This window comes from Ascaphus truei, chromosome 8 (assembly GCF_040206685.1).
Source record: "Ascaphus truei isolate aAscTru1 chromosome 8, aAscTru1.hap1, whole genome shotgun sequence".
Lineage (NCBI taxonomy): Eukaryota > Metazoa > Chordata > Amphibia > Anura > Ascaphidae > Ascaphus > Ascaphus truei.
Window position 1 is genome coordinate 79077625 of NC_134490.1, and position 25000 is coordinate 79102624.

Consider the following 25000-nt stretch of genomic DNA (forward strand, 5'->3'; position numbering starts at 1 on the left):
TATATACACACAGTGTTCGACAAACCTATACATTTGCTCGCCCCGGGCGAGTGGATTTAACCCCCGGCCGAGTAAATATTGAGAGAGAGAGCGCACGCCCCATAGCATAACAATGTATGTTTATTATAAAAGGGGAAGGGAGGAAGGGGAGGGAAGGAATCGCACTCACAAGATTAAAATATTTAAAAGGCAGTTTGTGAATATATCCTCCAGGACTGCCTGTACACACCACTGCTACCCGGATACCAGGAACGCCGTGTGCCGCCTCTTTGCTGTCCAGAAATCAGCTCTCCACTCCGAATGGCCGCTGTAAAGTTCCCACGCTAGGTTTGGGCCTCGTGCGCGTGCGCAGCGTCGTCGTGACGTCATCGCGCTCTCAGTATCCCTGACGCGTTTCGTCACCAACGGGCGACTTTCTCAAAGGGCTGATATATATATTCTAACCATATAAACATACAGGGAATACATTGGATTTTTAAAGTTCTAAAAAAAATCTACTTTGGAACTTTGGAGAACACATTTTAAGCCAGAATATCAAGATAGAAATGACCTATTATCTGTGGTTTTGTGTGGAAGCAGCTTTGGGCATAGCGTCGGGCACTTAGAAAACATTTCCCATCATACCAATATTAAGAAATGTATTATTACAATATTTATAATGATAAATCTGTTAAATAGAAAGTACAGAAGATAACAATTAACACGATGAAAACAGACATCAGTAACTTTTCATTTGAAAGCATTTTTTCATAAAAAAAATAAAATGTGGAAAGGTATTTAGTTTTAACATATATTACACATTGAATTGTGTTTTCAAATAAATTGCATTTTAAATTGAAAATTAAAAACCCCTCCCACTGCTATCCTTAGACTTCAGAGATGGGGATAAAAAAGAGGATTAGGGGAATGGGGTCAACACGCCAGGAACAGGCACTAGAAGAGAGCAGCTATTTACACTGGTAGCTCTGTCTTCTTAGTCCGCGCTGATGGTGGCGTCGTCGCGTGAGCTGGTCCAGCCAATGAGGGCGAACCAGCTTCGTGATGCATTCGCCACACCCCCCGATCGAATCCCCAATCTCCTGCAGCCTGGGGCTGCAGGAGTGCGCGCGGTGGCTTGTACGGTAGCGCAAGTCCGCGCGGCCAACATGAGTGCGGCCTTAAACTGAAAATCACCAGCAGTTCGTCAATGAATATCCACGGCTGATGTCAATACTGCAATAACAAACATTTTCATATCGATTTTTATTGTCATTTCTTGTTATCAGGATGTTACGATCATATCAGCAATTAGATGGACTCTACTTGGATATTATGTGTTCTGCGCCTAAAAGAAAAGAAACCTTTCTAATTCAGTGGCAACAGTACAGGAAATTGACATAATCCTATTGGTAGGGTTGTTATGGGATTTGTTGATTTCATACCATGGCGACACAAAAGCCGCTTTACTGGTAAGCTCTGGCTTATATGGATTTCAAAGTAATATTTATAAGATCCCCTGTTTTGCTTAATTAACAACTGCAGTCCTAGTAATGAGGAAGGCAGTTGTGTGTGTCATTAACCCTTATAACTCTTTATTGACTGGGCATCGTTTTGGGGAGAAACAACTATTTCATCGTTACTTTGATCAGTTGAATTTTGTATCGTACTGTATGCAGAGAGACAAAGATTAAATTGTAGGAAATCGTTACAACAATACTTTATAACATTCTAAGGGGAATACCATAAAAATACATTATTTATATGCAGTGCATAATGAATCCCATAGGAAACATGACTACACATAGTAAAGTTTCTGGTTTATTAATGTTACTGTTTTGTTTTTTTAGGTGTAGTAGTAAAGGCAAAGACACATCACATTGTACTGTAGATTGTAATATACCGGACACACAATAAATTATGGTGAGTAGAAAAGTGACAAAACCCCTGCACCGCACAGTGCGCAGCAAATAAAAATACCACGTGTGGGCACATTCGCATGTCACAAACAGGGTCTGCAAACCTGCCTTTCCCCATTATCTCTTAGCATACAATGCTTCCACTGCAGCCAGGGATTCTGGGTAATGACATGCAAATGAGCACTCATTATGTCACTTTCTGCTTCCAATTTATTTTAACATGGACCCCTAAAAGCTTATGACTGTCATATTACACAGCTTTTTCAGCATTGCCTGAGTTAAAGCAGCAGTACTGGTTAATTAAACAAAATATATATATATATATATTTATTTTGTATTACAGGTTTGAAGCAGGGTGTCTCCGGAGCTGGACTGTGTTAATGTAATCTCCGGGGAGCCCCTGCTTCCAGAGATACCTCCCTAGGGGGTGCCAGCATCTCTGCAGAGTTCAAAAGTCCAGGTCACGTGGGCCAATAGGAAGTCACACCAAATGATGTCACGGCTTCCCATTGGCTTGCGGGACATTTAAGCCGCCATTAGATTAGACGCATCCCGGCACCACTACGGAGGTAAAGATCTCTGGACGGAGGGGTCCCCGGAGATTAAATTAAGACTGTTCAGCTCCGGAGACCCCCTGCTTCAAACCTGTAATGTAAAAAAATAAAAGAATAATTTTATAAGTTAACCCATATTGCTGCTTTAAAGAAGATCTCATCCGTTTGAGGTTGTTTACTGGCTCTGCTATGTGAAGCTGGTACGTGGCCACAGCGAGGCACAAACGTATGATGAGTAAAAATAATGTTTATTGGTACTTGAAAATAGACTACCTCATGTGTATCTGCCATTTTTTTGTACTTTTTATATTAGAAGTAAATACTGTAGGTTAAAAACAAACACAAAAATCTAGTGAAAATGATTGTTGCCCTGTAATATTTGTGTATATGACACATGCTCAGAATTTCAGCGCAGCATCATGTTGGCACGCTTGCTCAGTATTCAGAAAGCTTACATCTGTCAATAAATATAGGGTCATGCATGCCATGCATAGCTAAGCACATAAATAGAACCTGTCCCACTGAAAGTAATCGTTCACTAAGAAAGGATGCAACAAACTGAAGGTGACTTGCAATTTGATATTTAAAAAATAAAATAAAAAATAAAAATCTTTTGGAAATGTAAGTAGACTTAATTTTGGTCACTGGGAAGCATATTTATTACTAAGCAGTCCTATGTCATAAGCCACCTTATAACACAATAAGGTAGATGGGATATAAAGTGTGTTATGGCGACGCACAGCTTCGTAAATATGGCCCAGAATGTGTTTGTGTGCACTGATACCCTAGGAACAAGAGATAAGCAATTGGTATATTGTCTTTTGTCTTATTAGACCGCTTCTACTAATTGGTTAGTAGGAAAGACATGACCCCGGTAATGGGAATAGACAACTTTTATTTATGGAGCCGATTTAAGGAAAGAATATCCATTTATGTACCTGTTATTTAAATAGTTTCAAATAATTGCCATTTGTTTTATTGATCTAATTAATACTAAACACAATAGAATAAAGAACAATATAATTTGCACTCACCAGCAGTTAAAGATTAATTGAGGTATAATATAATCGTACGTCCTTCATGTTACTTTCACTAATTAGCATATTTTATATACTGCTATACTCAAAGGGTATTCTTCCAATTTCAAGAGGCCTGGCAAGCATGACACACTAGGCATAGTTCATTCATATGTACAGTATTTATGCATAGCTGTACAGTACATTCAATCATACATAATACATAGATTTATATACACTTATACTGTACATATTCAGTTTCGTGCAAAAAAAATGAAAAGAAAAAACGCAATTAAACATTTATTTATATATTATACACTTATGCAGGAGTGTGCATACTTTCCGTCTGCGCCCCCCTGCCTGCTCTCCCCTCCTGCTCGCGCCCCCCTCCTTACTTGTCTCCGGCGTCGAATGACACCGCGGGGTCACGTGACATCGTTTTGCCATAGCAACATGAAGTCACGTGACCCCACGGTGTCATTTGACTCCATAACGCCGCGCCGCTGGAGACCGAGTAAGGGAAGTTGCAGAGGCCTTGCGTGATCCCCCATCATTTAATTTAAATACCTTGGGGAAGAGTGCTGTGCCTCTGTAACCGCCACGCCCCCCAGTTTGCCCACCCCTGACTTATAGTACTCTTATAGCCATATGAAGTATGTATTGAGCAGATCTGTTTAACCCTATGGAATAGGGTAGAGCAAGCATATGAAACTCAAATGCTAACAAGGGCCAAATAAACAAGGTTTAAGTCTAGGTGGGCCGCAAAAAAAAAACAACTTAAGTTTTCATAGAAACGTAGGTTTATTTCGAAAAGTACTGTGTGTGTGTGTGTGTGTGTGTGTGTGTGTGTGTGTGTGTGTGTGTGCCTCATGAAACGAAAAAAGAAAAAAAAAGCCAGATGTGAATGACTTCTGAACCCATTAACCAGTGTCAGGATGCCCCTCTTGATTTCCAAAGCAGCAATCCCGCCTGGGATCTTACCTGATCCGTAGTCCCTCAAGGAACTATACTGGAGGGGAGGTGTTCCCTACCAGTCTTCCGATGTCCCCCGTGAGAAACTTGAGTCAGATCCGGAAGAAAGCAGAATAGGTTATTTCGGTGTAGGTATAGGGCAGTTAAGATAAAAACAGAGGGAGTGGGTGAGGGTGACAGAGAGAGTGGCACAGAGAGAGAGAGGCAGAGAGAGAGAGAGAGGCACAGAGAGAGAGAGAGGCACAGAGAGAGAGAGAGGCACAGAGAGAGAGAGAGGCAGAGAGAGAGAGAGGCAGAGAGAGAGAGAGGCACAGAGAGAGAGAGAGGCACAGAGAGAGAGAGGCACAGAGAGAGAGAGGCACAGAGAGAGAGAGAGAGGCACAGAGAGAGGCACAGAGAGAGAGAGAGACACAGAGACACACAGAGACAGAGGGACAGGCACAGAGGCACAGGGACACAGAGGCACAGACACAGAGGCACAGGGACACAGAGGCACAGAGGCACAGGGACACAGAGGCACAGAGGCACAGGGACACAGAGGCACAGGGACACAGAGGCACAGGGGCACAGAGGCACAGGAACACAGAGGCACAGGGACAGAGGCAGAGGGACAGAGGCAGAGGGACAGAGGCAGAGGGACAGAGGCAGAGGGACAGAGGCAGAGGGACAGAGGCACAGAGGGACAGCGACACAGACAGAGGGACACAGACAGAGGGACACAGACAGAGGGACACAGACAGAGGGACACAGACAGAGGGACACAGACAGAGGGACACGGACAGAGGGACAGAGGGACAGACAGAGGGACAGAGGGACAGACAGAGGGACAGAGGGACAGACAGAGGGACAGACACAGAGGCAGAGGGACAGACACAGAGGCAGAGGGACAGACACAGAGGCAGAGGGACAGACACAGAGGCAGAGGGACAGACACAGAGGCAGAGGGACAGACACAGAGGCAGAGGGACAGACACAGAGGCAGAGGGACAGACACAGAGGCAGAGGGACAGACACAGAGGCAGAGGGACAGACACAGAGGCAGAGGGACAGACACAGAGGCAGAGGGACAGAGGCAGAGGGACAGAGGCAGAGGGACAGAGGGACAGAGACAGAGGGACAGAGACAGAGGGACAGAGACAGAGGGACAGAGACAGAGGGACAGAGACAGAGGGACAGAGACACAGAGACAGAGGGACAGAGGCACACAGAGACAGAGGGACAGAGACACAGAGGCACACAGAGACAGAGGGACAGAGACACAGAGGCACACAGAGACAGAGGGACAGAGACACAGAGGCACACAGAGACAGAGGGACAGAGACACAGAGGCACACAGAGACAGAGGGACAGAGACACAGAGGCACACAGAGACAGAGGGACAGAGACACAGAGGCACACAGAGACAGAGGGACAGAGACACAGAGGCACACAGAGACAGAGGGACAGAGACACAGAGGCACACAGAGACAGAGGGACAGAGACACAGAGGCACACAGAGACAGAGGGACAGAGACACAGAGGCACACAGAGACAGAGGGACAGAGACACACAGAGACAGAGGGACAGAGGGACAGAGGCACACAGAGACAGAGGGACAGAGGGACAGAGGCACAGAGGGACAGAGACAGAGGGACAGAGACAGAGGGACAGAGACAGAGGGACAGAGACAGGGACAGAGGCACAGGGACAGAGGCACAGGGACAGAGAGACAGGGACACCTCCCCCCCTCCCTCCCCCCCTCCCTCCCCTCCCTCCCCCTCCCTCCCCTCCCCCTCTCCCCTCCCTACCCCCCTCCCCCCCCCTCCCCCCTCCCCCCCACTAGCGGGGAAGTGTTTTCACTTTTTTTTTTAATTATTTTTGTACATTCATAGTATGATTGATATAGGTGCAGCCGACCCTTTCACTTGCACAGGATCGCAGCGAAGCAGGTTGCCAGTGGAGGAGAGCAGGAACACAGCGCTATTGTAGGGCAGACACTGGAAGGAGAGGCGTTTGACATCACAGCGCTGGGGCGTGCTCCTCCCCCGTACCTCCGAATCACGTGGCCGCCACCTGCACTATTCTGTTCGGCCGCCCGCGCACATCTTCGGCTGCTCGCCCGCGCACATCTTCTTGGCCGCCTGCACACATCTTTTTCGCCTGCGCATTCAGGTTTTGCTGCACGCGCCCCGCCTAAATAATTTTGCGCCCGGGGCGCCCCCCCAGTTTGTGCACCGCTGCATTCAATCACAACACCCACACACAATCACAGACAACACACACACAGCACACATACTCAATCAGAACACACACACACTCTCAATCACTACACACACACTCAACCCAACCCACACACACTCAACCCAACCCCCACACACACACTCAACCCCACATACACACACACTCAATCACTACACACACACACTCAATCACTACACACTCAACCCAACCCACACACACAACCCCCCCCACACACACTCAACCCCACACACACACTCAACCCCACACACACACTCAACCCCCCCCCCACACACACACACACAACCCCCCCCCCACACACACACACACACACAACCCCCCACACACACACTCAACCCCCCCCACACACAACCCCCCCCACACACACACTCAACCCCCACACACACACACTCACCCCCCCCCACACACATACACACACTCAACCCCCCCCCACACACACACTCAACCCCCCCCCCACACACACACACTCAACCCCCACACACACACACTCAACCCCCACACACACTCAAACACACACGCAGACTCAACCACACATGCACACACACACTCAACCACACACACACACACAACCACACACACATGGTGGGTGGGGGGAGGGAGTAACTAAGCCTGCTCAGGTCCCCACATGTACTGCTGAAAACGGGCGGGTAACAGACATGAGGAGGAGGGCTTGTCTGTGTGCAGGGAAGGCCCCGCAGCAAGGCCCCGCCCCCTCTGCAAGACACAGCAGAGAAGCAGTCTCAGCACGGAGCTTCTGGCTGCCCGTGCACAGCTCTGCCCGCCCCCAGGTTTCCCTGCACGCAGCATGCGCCCCCCCCCCCTAAATAATTTTGAGCCCCCCCCCCATTTGCGCACTGCTGTGCTACGGTATACAGAGGTATTAGTTAATCACTAACTGAGATCATTTGTTTGGCATCAAAGTAGCCAAAAAGTCTATATACAAGTAGGAGCACTATGGCTCAAGTCTGAAGGCAAAAAGCCAATAAGGTACACAGATTCTCAGCTACAATGCTGTGTGAAGCATACCATGTGTCTGCCTGGCAGCGCTCAACGTATTAGCTAGATCGGGAGTAATTAAATAAATAATACTCGACCCAAAGAACACTAGCAGGAGTGGGATGAGCGCTCCTAAAGTTAATATCTAAATAGTAATAGTATTCGTAAACTGGTCCGCTAAGCTTAAGGCATCAGCTACACTCACAACTAACACAGCTCCATAACGGAGGCTGGTGACGTCGTTACGTGCCCATCGCACGTTTCCCTACAGCTACGGAGCTTCGTCAGGGACAGTTTTGCAGGAGCATGGAAGCCATGGTAGCACTAGTCACAGTGCAAACACACATGTGTGAGGAGATATACTCCTGTCTATACACATGCGCCGGGCCCGACAAACTGGGCCAAAACCCACTCGTGCCCCCACCCATGACACTTACCTGCAGCGGGGTCCGGTTACATTATCTACAGCTGAACCCCATTGTAACGTGGTCCTCGGGGTCCACCCGATACGACCGAGTTATAACCGGGATCGCGATAAAAAATTTTTTTTAAATGTCCGCCGCGATAAGGGATTCCGCGTCCACCAGAGGGGGAGAGCTGGGATAACTCTCCAGGCTCTCCCTGAAGCCGGCGTCGCAGCAACACCCCCACAGCACTTACCCGGCATCTGCAGCAGCAGCTGATCTGTGTGCTGTGCAGAGAAGCTGTGAGTCTGCGAGAGGGGGTGGGGGAGGATCTCATAGAGCCTGGGTCGGGATGTCAGCTGTCTGTGTGTGTCCCCTGGCCAGGAATCAGCTCCCTTCTCTCCTCCCCCCCCGGCGGAGGTACAGGGAGTGAGGAAGGAAAGGTGTGTGTGTATGGGGGGGATGGGATGTGCAGGGGGGATGTGATGGGATGTTCAGGGGGGGTGATGTGCAGGCAGGAGATGTGATGTGCAGGCAGGGGGATGTGATGGGCATGGGGGGTGGGGGGTGCAGGCTGGCAGGGGGATGTGATGTGCAGGAAGGGGCGGTGTTATGGGCAGGGGGGATGGGATGTGATGTGCGGGGGGGTGATGTGCAGACTGGGGGATGTGCTGTGCAGCAAGGGGGGATGTGATGTGCAGGCAGGGAGGGAGATGTGATGGGCAGGAAGGGGAGATGTGATGGGCAGGGTGGGATGGGATGTGATGGGCAGGAAGGGGAGATGTGATGGGCAGGGTGGGATGGGATGTGATGTGCAGGAAGGGGAGATGTGATGGACAGGAAGGGGAGATGTGATGGGCAGGGTGGGATGGGATGGGATGTGATGTGCAGGGGAGTATTGTGTCCGTCCGTTAGCAATAAAGCTTTAAAACACTCACACCGCTTTATAAGCGGATCCGCGTTGTAGCGGATCACACTATAACGGGGTTGAGCTGTATCTGTTTCATTGTTAACTATTAATAACAGCGGTATTGAGGTGTCTAGCTGAGGCTTTGTCCGGTATTGGTCATCTACCATCATTGCTTATATGGCTACTATCTTTTCCCTATCTGACTATTAATTGTTTGTCAGATTAGTTATTAGGAGGGAATTTTGACTCATCGCTACACTTTCTGATTGATTTTTTAAATTACCGTTACACTTGCACTCGGTGATATGTTTCAAGAAAACACTTTATAAAACGTTATATTTTATACTACCTGTGGTGTGCATTTAAGTGAATTTCTCCCGAGCACACTATCTAGTGTTCTCAATTGTTTTCTGATTCACTTTCAGTTCACAGTTTGCACCCACTCGCTATCACTACTGCTTATTACACTTCTGTCTATTAGTATGGTTATTAGATGATCACTTCCTACCACCCCTGCCTTTTTTTTCCCCCATTAAATTAAATAAACACTGATTTTTACCAGAAAAAACTAACACTGAAAAACTGGAATCCCTATGTATAAGTTATGTCATACAGACTCTACCTGCATGGTGCACTCTGTGCCACTACCACCTATAGCTGCGGCTCGCTCACAATTCTCCGGAATGTTGAGAACTTTGCCAACCTACGTTCTTCTGCATGTGCCAGAAGGCTTGCAGCCCTGTTCTACTATTCAGTAGTCTCCTGGCCCACATTTGTAAATACATTTGACTGGCTTGTTTAAATAAACTTCAGAAACCAAGAATCAATGTCAAGTTGTAAATCAGCAGAAATATTTTCTTTTGTTTTAGAACGCCAGCTGTGTTCATCTATGGCTGCATCAAACACCCTCCCAGCTAATGCAGCTGGGCTGAGCAAAGAGCTGGTGGATCTCCAGCACCTCATTCAATTCCCAGAGGAGATTGCAAGTATCCTTACTGACCAAGAGCAGGAGATTTACCGAAAAGTTTTGCCCATTGACTACCTCTATTTCTTGACCAAAGACCTGGGAAATGCGGAATGTGAGCATAAGCTCAAAGACATCAAAGCTTCTTTATCTGCTTCTCTTTTGAAACTGAAGAATGGTGAGCACAACACAGTGGAAGGACTCGTGGCAAGATTTAATGAGGTAAGCTGTCCCAAGCCGTTTAAAAAAAGAAAAATGTTTTATATAATGCCTTAAAGAGACATTTGTTATGAAAGCGGTTAGATGATTACATTTTTGTATCTCCCATATATTTTACTTTCTATTTTTAAACTTGGTTTTGGATGCAAATCATAAGTATTTTTTTGTCACTAATATTGAATCTGATCAGCAAACATATTCAACATGTATGAATTACATAAGAAACGGATAATATAGAAAGTAAATGGGCAAAGCCTTCCTTTTCCAAAGATCCACATGCCAAATCTTTTATAACCATACTTCTACATATTATTGTTTTAAATCCTTTTTTGTCCTTTCACAGATTAATTTTAAAGCAGCAATCCAAGCATGGAATTTTTTAGCCAATTAAAAAAAAATGAAAAAAACATAGGATTAAAGCAGGGGGTCTCCGGAGCTGAACCCCACTACTTTCAGCTCTAGGAACCCCCTGCTTCCGGAGATGCAGATTTCCATAGGGGGTGCCGGTAGTCACTCCACTTGGCTACCAGGGTTAATGTTATGGTGGAGTTTCAAAGCTTCCGCACCCTGAGGACCAATAGGAAGCCGTGACGTCATCCGGTTCGGCTTCCTATTGGCCCGCGTGATGCAGGAACTTTAAACTTTGCCAAGATACCGGCACCCCCTTTGTTGGTCTGTATCTCAGGAAGCACGGGGGGCACGGGCTGACATTAATGGGCTTCTGCTCCGGAGACCCCCTGTGTAAGAAAATAACTGTAACTATAAAGAGGAGAAAAAAAGTGCTTGGATTGCTCCTTGAATGTAGAGCTAAGGCTCAGTCCTTTTTAGTAATATGAATTTGTGTTCGAAGCAAGTTGGCTAGATAAGCCACATAATGCATTTATGCAGTACTTTCTTTCCCTTTAATAAAATGCTATTTTATATAATTATAAACACTTTTCATTTTTAAACACTTCAATGGGATATCGTAAACGCAATTGATACAAGACATTTTTTAATTGTACAGTATCTCTACTATTGAAACATCACAGTCAAGTTGATAGAAATCCTGTATTATTGTGAAATGTATCACACTTATCATTGGTTTTGTTCTACTAACAAATCTAAATTCTGGTATATAAATGTAACATTCTGTGGTCATATACGTAGGGGCTCATGATTTTGATGATGAAATGACACATCAAGAGGATATATCCATTAAATGCGATAGCCTTTGTCACTCCAAACCATCCATTCAGTTGAATGGTCATATGAGTCAGTGCTAGGGACATGAGAACAGCAAACACAAGAAAATCTAGCTACAGTCCAGCCCTCGGGAGAGTACTATTGCATCTTAAAGCAGTCCTCTGTAAAGTTCATTTGTTTTGAGGGGTGGGGTCATTTGTTTAAATTGGCTGGACCGGGCCATCATTGCACGCAATTCCTTCTTCTATACAAAATTGAGGTCTTCTGAATTTCGGAAGTATTTTGTATGAGAACAGAAATAAAAGGGGGGAAACATTTTGTGAATGCATAGAAATAAGGAATAGGTAAGAAACAAGTCTCTCTCAGGGAAAGCAGTGGGGATAAACAGTTCAGAGGGCAGCAAGCTCTGCAAAGGCAGGAACCGAACACCGGTCCAGAAGGAAACCGCCTGGACAGGGATGAGAGGGAGATAGGAAATGCCAAAGCCCTAGGGGTGGGGAAAGAGAGAGTTGTAATGCAACAGGCAGAATCAAGAAATAAGAAGGATACTGAACTGGAAACAGAACATCCCCAATTAAGAATCAATGAGGTAGATTGGTCAAACAAACTCCAGGCAACTCCCACAATTGAATAGGTCTGATTACAGATGCACGAATCAGTAGTACTTAGAAGTGAAAAGCAACCCTTGGGGTTCCACCTTCGCTTATTTTGACCAGTGACGTTACCAAGTTTAAATCTTCCTCTGGAGAAAACAAAATGGCTGCAAAATCTCAAGCCAACAGGAAGATGCTATATCGGCAAAAAAAAAAAAAATGTTCTTTAAAAAAACGTTTACATTTCTATTAAACACATTTTATTATGTATGGCATAAATGTAAAAGAAGTGCATATAGTAGATCCCGCAAAGTCTCTGCTTTATATAACTAAAGAGTTGTGTATATCTATTGGTACTTCCTATTGCAAGGAATAGCATTGCTAAATGTCCCTGTTTATAAACTTGCAAGAGAATTCTTAAACATAGAGTCATGCTTTCGTTGGCTTCAGTGGGTGAGTGCTTGATGATTTTTCTGGCTGTTCTTAGAAAAAGTTCTAAAGTGTATTTACACAGTGGAGCCAGAGTGAATTTTAGAATGACAGAATTCAGATATATAATCGGAGGTAAAGATATTTCACTTTTTGTTCTTTGATCTTGCGAAGAATTGTATTTGGAATTCATTAACGTATAAGAATGTGAGAAATATTGCAGAAAAATTTACTATCTGGATCCTGATCATGGTTGTCACGACAGAATATCCAGAATACTGGAAATTTCTAAAGATTCTTTTTGTTATGTATCTAAATTAAATGAATTGTCCCGACCATCTTAAAGCTTTACCATCAAATCATTACAAACTGCCCCACTTCTAGACATTGCAGAGTAAATAGCCTTTCCAACATCTGTTTGCTAGTAAAAGACGGTAGTTTAAATGTATGGATTATTTTCTTCATATTTTGATGACTATAGGGAATATTGTGTAGGTACTGTATGTCATTTTAGCTTACGTTATATCACCAAGTACATTTGAGATATAAATATGATGAGCCACGTTTCCATTTTTTTTTTTTTTTTTTTATTTATTAAATATTTTACCAGGAAGTAATGCATTGAGAGTTACCTCTCGTTTTCAAGCACGTCCTCGGCACAGAGTTATGATAACAATACATGGTTCCTTTAAATGAACAGGGTTATACATTATATTTGAAGACATTGCATGAATAGTTAAAGATAATATATTATAGGTGTATGTAACAGTTACAGACCAGATTAGAATGCGAGACAGCTTTAATTTTGAAAGAATTTAGACTGGTGGTGGCTGTGAGAGTCTCCGGGAGAGAAGGAGGAGCGGCCGGATACTTTGTTGAACCTTGGGACCATAAACAGTCTTTTGGAGTCTGATCTCAGATGATAAGTGCTGCATGTGGTAGGGGTGAGGAGCTGGTTCAGATTGGCGGGTAGCTGGTTCAGAAAGTATTTGAGGGCAGGACAAGAAAAATGAAGTTTGCGCCTTGACTCGTGATGGCAGTCTTCTTAAAAGCGCAACATATTCTGCCACTCTTACATACTCAAAGGCAGTGGTGGGCAACATGATATACATCAAGGGCCACACGTGTGGCCCTTCAGCCACTAAAAGGGCTGCACATCATCTATTGCCATATAATCGCTCTTTATAACTCCTCTTATTGCCCCATATAATCACTCCCTATAACTTCTCCTTTTTCCCCATGTAATCCTTCCCTATAATTTCTATTGACCCAAATAATTCCTCCCTATAACTCCTCCTATTGCCCCATATAACTGCTCTGTATAACATCTTACATTCGCTCTCTGTGATAATCGCTCTCTCTCCCCTTCTCTTTCCCTCTCTCTCTCTCTGTGCTGTTCCGCCCCACTCTCTCTCGCTGCTGTTCCGCCCCACTCTCTCTCGCTGCTGTTCTGCCCCACTCTCTCTCGCTGCTGTTCCGCCCCACTCTCTCTCGCTGCTGTTCTGCCCCACTCTCTCTCGCTGTTGTTCCCCCACATCACTCGCTGTAGTTCCCCCACTTCGCTCGCTGCTCCCCCACCTCTCTCGCTATAGTTCCCCCGCCTCGCTCGCTGCTCCCCCACCTCTCTCTCTGTCGTTCCCCCACCTCTCTCGCTGTCGTTCCCCCACCTCTTTCGCTGTCATTCCCCCACCTCTCTCGCTTGTCGTTCCCCATCTCTCTCTCGTCGTTCCCCACCTCTCTCTCTCTTTCTCTCTCTCTCGCTTGTCGTTCCCCACCTCTCTCTCTGTTCGTTCACCCCTCGATCTCGCTTGTCGTTCCCCACCTCTCTCTCTGTTCGTTCACCCCTCGATCTCGCTGTTCGTTCCCCCCCTCTCTCACTGTTCGTTCCCCCCATTCTCTCTCTGTTCGTTCTCCCCTCTCTCTGTTCATTCCCCCCTTTCTCTCACAGTTCGTTCCCCCCTCTCTCTCACAGTTCGTTCCTCATCTCTCTCGCTGTTCGTTCCCCCTCTCTCTCTGTTCGTTCTCCCCTCTCTCTCGCTGTTCGTTCCTCATCTCTCTCGCTGTTCATTCCCCCTCTCTCTCTCTCTGTTCGTTCTCCCCTCTCTGTCACAGTTCGTTCCTCTCTCTCTCGCTGTTCGTTCCTTATCTCTCTCGCTGTTCGTTTCCCCCCTTTCTCTCTCTGTTCGTTCCCCTCTCTCTCTCGCTGTTCGTTTCCCCCTCCCTCTCTCACTGTTCGTTCCCCCCTCTCCCTCTCGCTGTTCGTTCCCCCCCTCTCTCTCTCGCTTTTCGTTCCTCATGTCTCTCGCTGTTCGTTTCCCCCCTCTCTCTCTCGCTGTTCGTTCCCCCCTCTCTCTCGCTGTTCGTTTCCCCCTCTCTCTCGCTGTTTGTTCCCCCCTCTCTCTCTCGCTTTTCGTTCCTCATCTCTCTCGCTGTTCGTTTAGCCCCTCTCTCGCTGTTCGTTCCCCCCTCTCTCTCTCTCGCTGTTCGTTCCTCATCTCTCTCGCTGTTCGTTTCCCCCCCTCTCACAGTCTCCACCCTCTCCCCTCTCTTAATCCGTCCCCCACATCTCACCTCTTTTACTCTCCCTCTCATTCTCGGATCGGCCTATAGCCCCACCCCATCTTAGTCCCACCCATATGCTCTAGCAGTGGGCCAAAAGCTGGAAGGGAGGATAGGATCGGGAGAGAGGAGATTGGGGTCTGCAGGGGAAGTCCCTGCAGGCCGCTTGATACCCACCTGCGCTCAAAGGCTTTTTGTCATAGCAGAAAAGAAAATGACATTGTGTGCTCACTTTTTACATTTAATGTATCATTCTTGAGTACAGCCTCTGACGAAATGTAAAATGGTATCTTAATGTAATATATTATGATATTATAAAATATAGTGATAATTGTAACTGGAGCAGTCTACAAAGTATACACCCGCTTACATGCTTCTTTAGTTGACATTCATTTTGTTAATTAGGGAGAAAAATGTGCCTTAAGGGTGTGATAATAGAGGAAAAATAGAGGGGCAGTAGTAGTACAGTATCTACCCCCTTCCCATGTTACAGGATTCATATTTTAGGTCTTTTAACTTGAACTACCATATTCAATGAGAAAACGGGGGGATGATCCCCAAACGACCAGTGCTCAGAGTATGCGGATGAGGTATATATGATAGATCACAATTTGATAGTCACTCTGTCCGGTTTTAAAGCCAGGCTGTTAATTTGAACAGTGCCAAGTCAACCTATTTGGACCCCTAATATGAAAAGAGACAATGTAGTGGGGTGACACTAAGAGGGGATGTCCGAATGTCAAAGATATTGGGAGACTCTAGACTCCCCCCCCCCCCCCCCCACTGTGCACCGCACGTGGAATTCAAGCTCCTGGGGTAATAACTGCAAAATTTGTATAAAGTTAACGCATAACTTACAGCCTCTTCTTGCGGCGTCCGGATAGGCTGCTCCCTGCCGTTGATCGGGAAACCGGAAGTGAAGTCCCGTAGGGGAAGAAATAGGCGATGCACTGCTGTGAGAAAATAGCAAGGCTGGATCACTCAAAAACAAATGTAAAAAACTTTTATTGAGCCATAGGCAAACAGATAAAAAGTATGAGACAACCCACAAGATTAACTCTGACGCGTTTCGCTCGTAATCAAAGTGTATGATCTCTATACATCATTCAAACTTAAATAGCACACCGAACCGCAAGTGACAACCATCGGTGTTCCACATTTAATATTCCCCCTTGAAGGGCGGTATAATAATGTTGAAATGGAATCGAGTGGCGGCCCCTCCCGCTGAAGTCAATATTACATTGTACAAACACCAATCATAACAAGCACATTAAGAACACTGACAGGTTTTATGGAAAATATATATTGGAATGATTTTGTTAATTAGTAATTCAGAAGCTTTGATGTAAATTATAAATAAAGTTATGTGGCTTCTATGAGAACAACAATTAAGTGATCACACTTTAACTATTCCTTATTTCATAGGAATATGCCCTATGGTAAGCCACACATGTTTTGTTAACTTTTATATTAACATGTTTACACACCATTTTTGTATTGGTAGGATTTTAGGTTGGGATTATATATCGGGCATATTCCTGTAAAATAAGGAATAGTTAAAGTGTGATCACTTAATTGGAGAGCTGGTGGAGGGATGGGGGGGAGAGCTGATGGAGGAGGGGATGAGAGATGAGGAGGATGAGAAATGGGATGAGCTGAGGAAGGGGAGATATGGGATGAGATGAGGAGGGTGAGAAATGGGATGAGCTGAGGAAGGGGAGATATGGGATGAGGAGGGTGAGAAATGGGATGAGCTGAGGAAGGGGAGATATGGGATGAGATGAGGAGGAGGGGAGAAGTAGAATGAGATGAGGAGTGAGAGAGATGAGATTATGAGGTGGATAGAGTAGGGAGAGAAAAAAAGTTTAATCAGTACAGTACTGTATTATCTTATAATACTATGCGGATTTATTTTAAAAGAGACCTATAATATTTATCATGTTTTAACTGGGTCCCTGACTAATATCACGGATGAGAAGTGGGGCTCGGTGTAAAAAGTTTGCTCACCCCTGTTTAGAATATAGACTGTTTGTTGCCTTAGTTCATTTACTTTCATTTTTTTTTTTTTACCAACAGACGGGTTTTACTTACAATACTATAGTTACATGTGTAAACAGAAACCTAGAAAAAGCCTCAGATTTAGTTTTGTATCTTTTGCTAAATATACTTATAGATGGTTACATGCATGCATCACAGTCTTGGAACCTTGCAGGATAAAAGTTGTAGGTCACATTATGTATGTGGAAGGTATTACCTTTTTCCATTTTAATGAGAAATTCTGTTATGCTGCCTGTAAACTGTTCAGTACAAGTTGTACACAAGAGACGCAACTGATGTTTCATTTCTTCGAATTATACCTCAGAAAATCGTAGCACAATGTTTTGTTGACAAGAATATGGTCTACTTTAAATAACATAGTATGGGTTTCTCTAAAGCAAGTATATTAATATGCTAGCATGGTAGTATTATACTAAATATGTAGGACCTCGGTAAAGTCCTCCTACTAGTTATGTGAGAAGCCGAATCAAATTGGCAAGGACACACACCATGGGAGTCCAATTGAAATTGGACACACATGAATGTAATTCCATTGAGTACAATTCATGAAATGATGCATATTGAACTGATTCTCATGTAGCCTGATTAGGCTGCCACTATGGGGGTAATACAATTGATTTTTTTGTTAGAAATGGTGCTCAATAATCATGTGACTATAACTATAGGGGAAAAGCCCAATATGTTGGAAAAACTGATGGTTCATCTCTTTTTTTTTTCTTCAGATACTTAAGTAATTATCCCAGAAGAATAGGGAAACTGGCCAATAATGCCCTGACTGGAAGAGTTGAAGGCCTGAGGCGAAGCTGAGGGATTTTAACCCAGCCAAGGCATTATTGGCCAGTAATGCCCTGTTCTGAGATGATTATTACTATTATAGGCTAAATGTAGGCTTATTTTAATTTAATTTATTTTTTAAATTTTTAGTAAAAAAGATAAGACACTTTTGTAGTCCTATTGATTTTTATCAACATGATCGTCTACTTTCTTATGCTTTTATGGTACGTGTTTATTAAAATGAAATTGTACATACACACAGCCCCCCTCTATATACACACACACACACACACACACACTCTACAGAACCCCCCCTCCCCCCCAACACCCACAAAACACACTCTGCAGCCCTTCTCCGCCCTTTACACCCACAAAACACACTGCAGACACACACACACACACACACACACACCAACAAAACTCTCTTCTGCTCCCCTCTACACCAACAGAACACACACTGCAGACACACACCAACAAAACACTCTGCTGCTCCCCTCCACACCAACAGAACACACACTGCAGACACACACCAACAAAACACTCTGCTACTCCCTTCTACACCAACAGAACACACACCAACAAAACACTCTGCTGCTCCCCTCTACACCAACAGAACGCACTGCAGACACACACCAACAAAACACTCTGCTGCTCCCCTCTACACCAACAGAACGCACTGCAGACACACACCAACAAAACACTCTGCTGCTCCCCTCTACACCAACAGAACACACACTGCAGAGACACACACTAATAAAACACACTCTGCAGACCTCCTACACCCTCTATACCCACAAAACATACACTGTAGACACACACCAACATAACACTCTGCTGCCCCCTCTACACCCACAAAACATACAGCAGACACACAAACCGTTCTCCTCACTCTCCTGTGCGGAGCTCTCTGCAGGCAGGATGGGGGAGGAGTCAGTGCCTTGCTGGTGCCTCCTGTCCAATCAAATTCCCCGGTCTGAGAGCTGTTTTCACTCTATGCTATGAGAACTCAAAGCTGATTGCTGAAAAACTTGGCAAGTTGGCAAAAATTCCAGGCCATTACTGATTGGATAATGCCCAGATTTTTCACCAATCAGAGACCAATCAGAGAAGGGATTTCAGTAATGTGTGGAATTTAACAGCTTTAGCCTATAATAACCTTTAATGAATTAAGGTGTCAACAATCCTGAGTTATTGTTCACCATTTGTGGCATTACACTTTCATTTGTTCTTTTTGTTTATTGTAGGTTCAATTAAAAGAGATTCAACGATTTAAATAATCTTAGGTCAGTGCAACCACTAGCACTGATTTATAAATTAACATTGTAAACCTAGTATTAAATAGCTCTTTTTAGGGATAAATAAAACCACAATTCCATTTTGCAGTCTTGAAAACGCAACCTATTATGACACTTTTTACAGTCTTTTTGTGGTAGCAGAAAGAATAACACAATGTGCTCACTTTTGAAATGGAATTTATCATACATATTGCAGTCACATTATTATAGTGCAGTCTCTGATTGGAACGACAAATTGTAACTGGAGCACAACTATATACTGTATGACTTAGGGGCCTGTTCAATAAGCTACAGTAAGTGCGTTCAATAGGAAAAAACCTGGCGCTTACCTTAAGCTTAATATATGAGGTGTGCTTACAATGTGGCAGTAAGTTAGACCACGGCTCTATGACAGATGCTTTGAGCCAGCATGGAGTTCCCCTCTGCTGCAACCCTGTTGTTGGGAGTGACTGGAATTGCTTAAAGAAACCACATTACCGTGTCCGCTTGCACATGGCCGTGTAAGTGTATTTAATATTTTCACCAACCCCCAGCAATATTGTTGTAACCACATTAATTTTATTGTATTTTATTGTTTTTTATTGTCAAATGTTTTTCTAATCCCACGCTCCCCCATTGCTTGTATGTCTCAGTAAGTGCGTTCGGCTGGAAACTCCACATTGAATAAGCCCGATAGGGGCACATGCATTAAGTGCCGGTTCAGGTTATTGCACCCGTTCCAGCGTTAGCTCCCTTTAACTTGAATGGGACTTAATGCCAGAACGGGTGCGATAACCCCTACAGGCACTTGTGTGTGTGCCCCATAGAGAAATATGCATACCAAAATAGTCATTTTAGGCTAAGTGGCTACTGAGCAGTCTATAAACAACTCGCTGAAAAAAAGAACTTCGTTTAACAGAGATTTATAAAACAAAAATGTTTTTAAAGAAGTTTCTTTGTTGACAGTCAATTTAAAAATGTCCCTTTGAGATAAGTCTATTATCCACTTTGCTGATACATACATATTTTGACAGTAATGTGCACAGTCCTTTCTTGATCATAGAAGCCTGTAGTCTCCTATCCTTAACTCACATGGAAGGGGGGTGAGGGGGGGGGGGGGGGTTGGAGAGGAATGATTTAGTGATTCTCCTGGATTGTCAAATAGATGCTTTTTTTTTTTTTAAACAAATACAGGCATACCCCGCATTAACGTACACAATGGGTCCAGATCATGTATGTAAAGCGAAAATGTACTTAAAGTGAAGCACTACCATTTCCCCACTTATCGATGCTTCGGTACAGGTAGGGAGCCGGTATTGCTGTTCAGGACGTGCTGACAGGTGCATGCTCGCGCTGCCGTTTGCCTATTGGGCGAGGGGAATCAGCGCGTCACTACTACGGCGGTCTGTAGGGCAGAATAAGTGTCCCGTACTCGCGAAGCGAGCGTACGGACACAGGGGTATAGTGCTATTGAAAATATGTCCTTACTCGCGAGTGTACTTAAAGGGAAGGTCCTTAAACTGGGGTATGCCTGTAGCATGTTATTGGCTTCAGTTCATTGCTTGTTCAGAGAGATTGTTTTGAGTGATAATGGAATGTAAGAAAAACACTTCTGATATATTTAAGGCAGGGATTTTTTTTCAGAACACCTAGGAAAAGAGGTTATTTGAATGAGCACCAACCGTTGTCAGCGCCACCTTGGAATGGTACTTTATCTAGCCTTCCCAAAAATAAAACCGTTCAACCAGGTATATCATAGGAAAACGATAAAGGGTGAGAGAGGATTATAAGCATTCTTAAAAATAACTTTACTAGTCTCCTAGATTTCACATCTGTATATGTTATATGAAGAAAATGAAAAGGCAAATTATAGTGATTACATGTTTTACCCAATACCAAATCTCAGAAGTGGGTGGGTAGAGTTATTTTCTCCTAAGATGCATTTCTGGAACACGTTTTAAAAATGATGCCAATATTGGTGTACTACTTTTTGTAAAGAGTTGTTACGTAAGAGATTGGAGGTGCTGCAAGAGTTGTTCCAATCAGATTGGTTCCCACATGGCTCTATTGATGGTATCAGAAAATTGCTGTCACTGAGGACTATCTTAAAGAAAAAGTAAAATGATAGATTTTTGTTATTGCAAAATACCAGACTTTTCTGATTGTCCTAGAACACAATTCCTTCATCTGAAGTGCATCCACTTCAGCTCCTCAATAGGGAGCACTGGCCAATCTCATTATACAGTAGGCCATATCACGTAGCTATGAAAAGATGCCCAACTGTCTGAGAACTAAGTATAAATCTCGGGTTGATAGAAATTCATTTGAGATGCTGGGAAACCGGCATATACTCTTCAAACTGAGGGCCCTTTTTAAAGCTCTTGGGTCCAAAGCGACCGATCACTTGATATTGCTTGCATTGATACAGCGATAATTATAAACTGTACATTACAGCACAATAATGTTGTATTGTAACAGGCAGGCTAGATAATGTGTGACCCTGCTGCTGTTATACTGTACAAATACATCATACAGCACACATACAATAAAACCGTTATACTGTACAAATACATCATACAGCACACATACAATAAAACCGTTATACTGTACAAATACATCATACAGCACACATACAATAAAACCGTTATTCACAAGCGCCACATAAGGAAAGGTTTTTTTATTTTTTATTTCATTTTGTATGCAGCTATTGGTGAGATAAAAACCCAGAAGTAACTAGTGGTGATTGATAGATTCGACCAATTATGTGTCAGAATATTGATACCTTAACGGGGCATCTGCATTAAGCTGGTAAAAAAATCATTTTAGTTTTTTCCATGTTTCCATGTCCCATCATTGTCAGGCAGTGCTCACCACAAACGAGGCGGGACCACGGTGCTGAGGTGGGAAAGGATATAACTCCACCCACAGCTACGAGGGCACGTCTTGAGTGTAGAATGGTCTGGGTGTCCAGTCCGGGGCAGGAGAGGTACGGATAGTAGTGGGTACTGTTAGCCAAGTCCGGGGTTAGAGAGAGAGACGTAGTCGGATTACCGTAAGCCAAGATCGGGAGCGGAGAGAGCAGAGTAGTCGTATTGCCGTATGCCAGGGTCGGGATGCCAGAGGTGCGGAGAAGTCGATTGCCGTATGCAAAGGTCGGGAAGCCAGAGGTGCGGAGAGTTGAAGAGGAAGCCGGTTCGGTACACAAGGACGAGACTGCAAGACAAGACAAGACTAGGGAGGCAGAGAGTGATGAGAACAACTGGTTCTATGCTCAGCCGACGAGTCAGTGAAAGCGCAGGGTATATATAGGTGAGGATCCAATGGCAGGGTAGCAAGGTGGGGGGGTGTGGATGGGCCAGGCTGCGACAGGGATAGGTCCAGAAGAGCTCCCTGTGGATGAGCTATAGAGCCCGGTAGTAAGCCTGCATTTGATTGCAGCATTAGATTGGGGTAGTGTGCCTTTAAAGCTGCAGGTCAGTCTTTTTTTTTTATTTTTTTAATTTTTTTACTTCAATAGTTTCATGTAGGCAATCTCTACTTACCTAAAGAACTGTATAGCTGCAGGTCAATTCGTTCTCCATGTATTGATCGGCGAAATTTGGTGACATCATTAGTGAAGGGATATGTTTTTCATCTGCTTCTGTCAGTCAGTGGAAGCTCATGAATATTCATGAGTCTCCCAGTGACGTGTGCTTGCTCCCGATCTGCCGCTGTATGGTGCCCCCTTCTGCCCCGATCACCGTGGCTGCCTCCCTGCACGTGCGGGAGATGGAGGGGGGAGCGGGTGTGTATGTGTCCCGATCCCTGTGCCTGCCTCCCTGCCCGCGCGGGAGATGGAGGGGGGTTGCGCTGCCGCCGGGAGGGGGGGGGGGGGGGGGTTGCAGCAAGGTGGTGTGTGTGATATATATTATGTGTGAGTGTGTGTGTGATATATATATATATATATAGTGTGTGTGTGTGTGTGTGTGTGTGTGATATATAGTGTGTGTGTGTGTGATATATATAGTGTGTGTGTGTGTGATATATATATATACAGGCATACCCCGCTTTAAGGACACTCACTTTAAGTACACTCGCGAGTAAGTACATGTCGCCCAAAAGGCAAACGGCAGCTCACGCATGCGCCTGTCATCACGTCCTGAACAGCAATACCAGCTCCCTACCTGTTCCGAAGCTGTGCACAAGCGGGGAGACTATAGAGCCTGTTACAAATGCGTTATTTACATCAGTTATGCACGTATATGACGATTGCAGTACAGTACATGCATCGATAAGTGGGGAAAAGGGAGTGCTTCACTTTAAGTACATTTTCACTTTACATACATGCTCCGGTCCCATTGCGTATGTTAATGCGGGGTATGCCTGTATATATATATAGTGTGTGATATTTATATATATATATATATATATAGTGTGTGTGAGTGTGTGCGTGTGTGATAGATATATATATATATATATATATATATATATATATATATAGTGTGTGTGATATTTATATATATATATAGTGTGTGTGTGTGTGTGTGATATATATAGTGTGTGTGTGTGTGTGTGTGTGTGTGTGTGTGTGTGTGTGTGTGTGTGTGTGTGTGTGTGTGTGTGTGTGTGTGTGATATATATATAGTGTGTGTGTGTGTGTGTGATATATATATATAGTGTGTGTGTGTGATATATATATATCACACACGCACACACTATATATATCACACACACACACACACACACTATATATATATATATATATCACACACACACACACACACACACACACACACACACACACACACACACACACACACACACACACACACACACACACACACACACACACACACACACACACACACACACACACACACACTATATATAACACACACACACTATATATATATCACACACACACACACACACACACACACACTATATATAACACACACACACACACTATATATAACACACACACTATATATATATATATATATATATATATGACACACACACACTACATATATATATATATATATATCACACACGCACACACTATATATATATGTAGTGTGTGTGTGTCATATATATATATAGTGTGTGTGTGTGTGTTATATATAGTGTGTGTGTGTGTGTGTTATATATATATATATATATAGTGTGTGTGTGTGTGTGTGTGTGTGTGTGTGTGTGTGATATATAGTGTGTGTGTGATATATATAGTGTGTGTGTGTGTGTGATATATATATATACAGGCATACCCCGCTTTAAGGACACTCACTTTAAGTACACTCGCGAGTAAGTACATGGCGCCCAAAAGGCAAACGGCAGCTCACGCATGCGCCTGTCATCACGTCCTGAACAGCAATACCAGCTCCCTACCTGTTCCGAAGCTGTGCACAAGCGGGGAGACTATAGAGCCTGTTACAAATGCGTTATTTACATCAGTTATGCACGTGTAGCCCCGAGGTATATTTTCACTTTCTGGCCCCCCTCTGCGAGTGCCGTGCGGTAGCGGGTGCCGCCGGAGGCTGCGACGGACCCGCCGGCACTTCGCGAGGGTGGGGGCCAGAGCAGGGAGCAGCGCGGGGCATAGCGGTGCAGGCTGGTTGCCGGGGACGCGATCGGGCCGTCGCTAGGGCCGCGATCGCGTTGCCACCGGCTCGGCGGCTGGAGGAGAGTGCGCCGCCATTGCGCGTTAGCTCGCGCATGCGCAGTAGGTGGCAAGCGCAGGGAAGGCCCCAGAGAGATTGCGCGAGAGTAGGGAAGGTAGTAGAGAGGTTGAGGCGGCCATTAGGGGTTCGCGCATGCGCGAGGGAAGCGCGCACGCGGCCCCAATGCATTAGGCAGCCCCTGGGAACTACAATTCCCAGGAGGCTTAGGGAGGCAGAGGTCAGGTGCTCCCTAGTGGCCAATAGGGCTGAAGGAAGCTCAGCCCGGGAAAAGAGATACATTTCCCGGGCTTTTGCAACAGC

At 44.7% G+C, this 25000-nt stretch overlaps 2 protein-coding genes across 15 annotated transcripts in view; one reads left to right on the forward strand and one right to left on the reverse strand.

The window, feature by feature from the left end:
- RBP4 (retinol binding protein 4) overlaps window positions 1–317 on the reverse strand; it is a 534850-nt gene extending 534533 nt beyond the window's left edge. Inside the window, exon 1 of the mRNA XM_075612823.1 lies at window positions 312–317. The gene's annotated coding sequence lies outside the window, so the exon portion shown is untranslated. The remainder of the gene's footprint in view (window positions 1–311) is intronic.
- The window catches only part of PLCE1 (phospholipase C epsilon 1), a 296951-nt gene that overhangs the window by 188185 nt on the left and 83766 nt on the right, over window positions 1–25000 (forward strand). For all 14 annotated transcript variants that reach the window (XM_075612802.1, XM_075612803.1, XM_075612801.1 and 11 more), the window contains one exon: window positions 9855–10171. In XM_075612802.1, the coding sequence (XP_075468917.1) occupies window positions 9855–10171 (317 nt within the window). The remainder of the gene's footprint in view (window positions 1–9854; window positions 10172–25000) is intronic.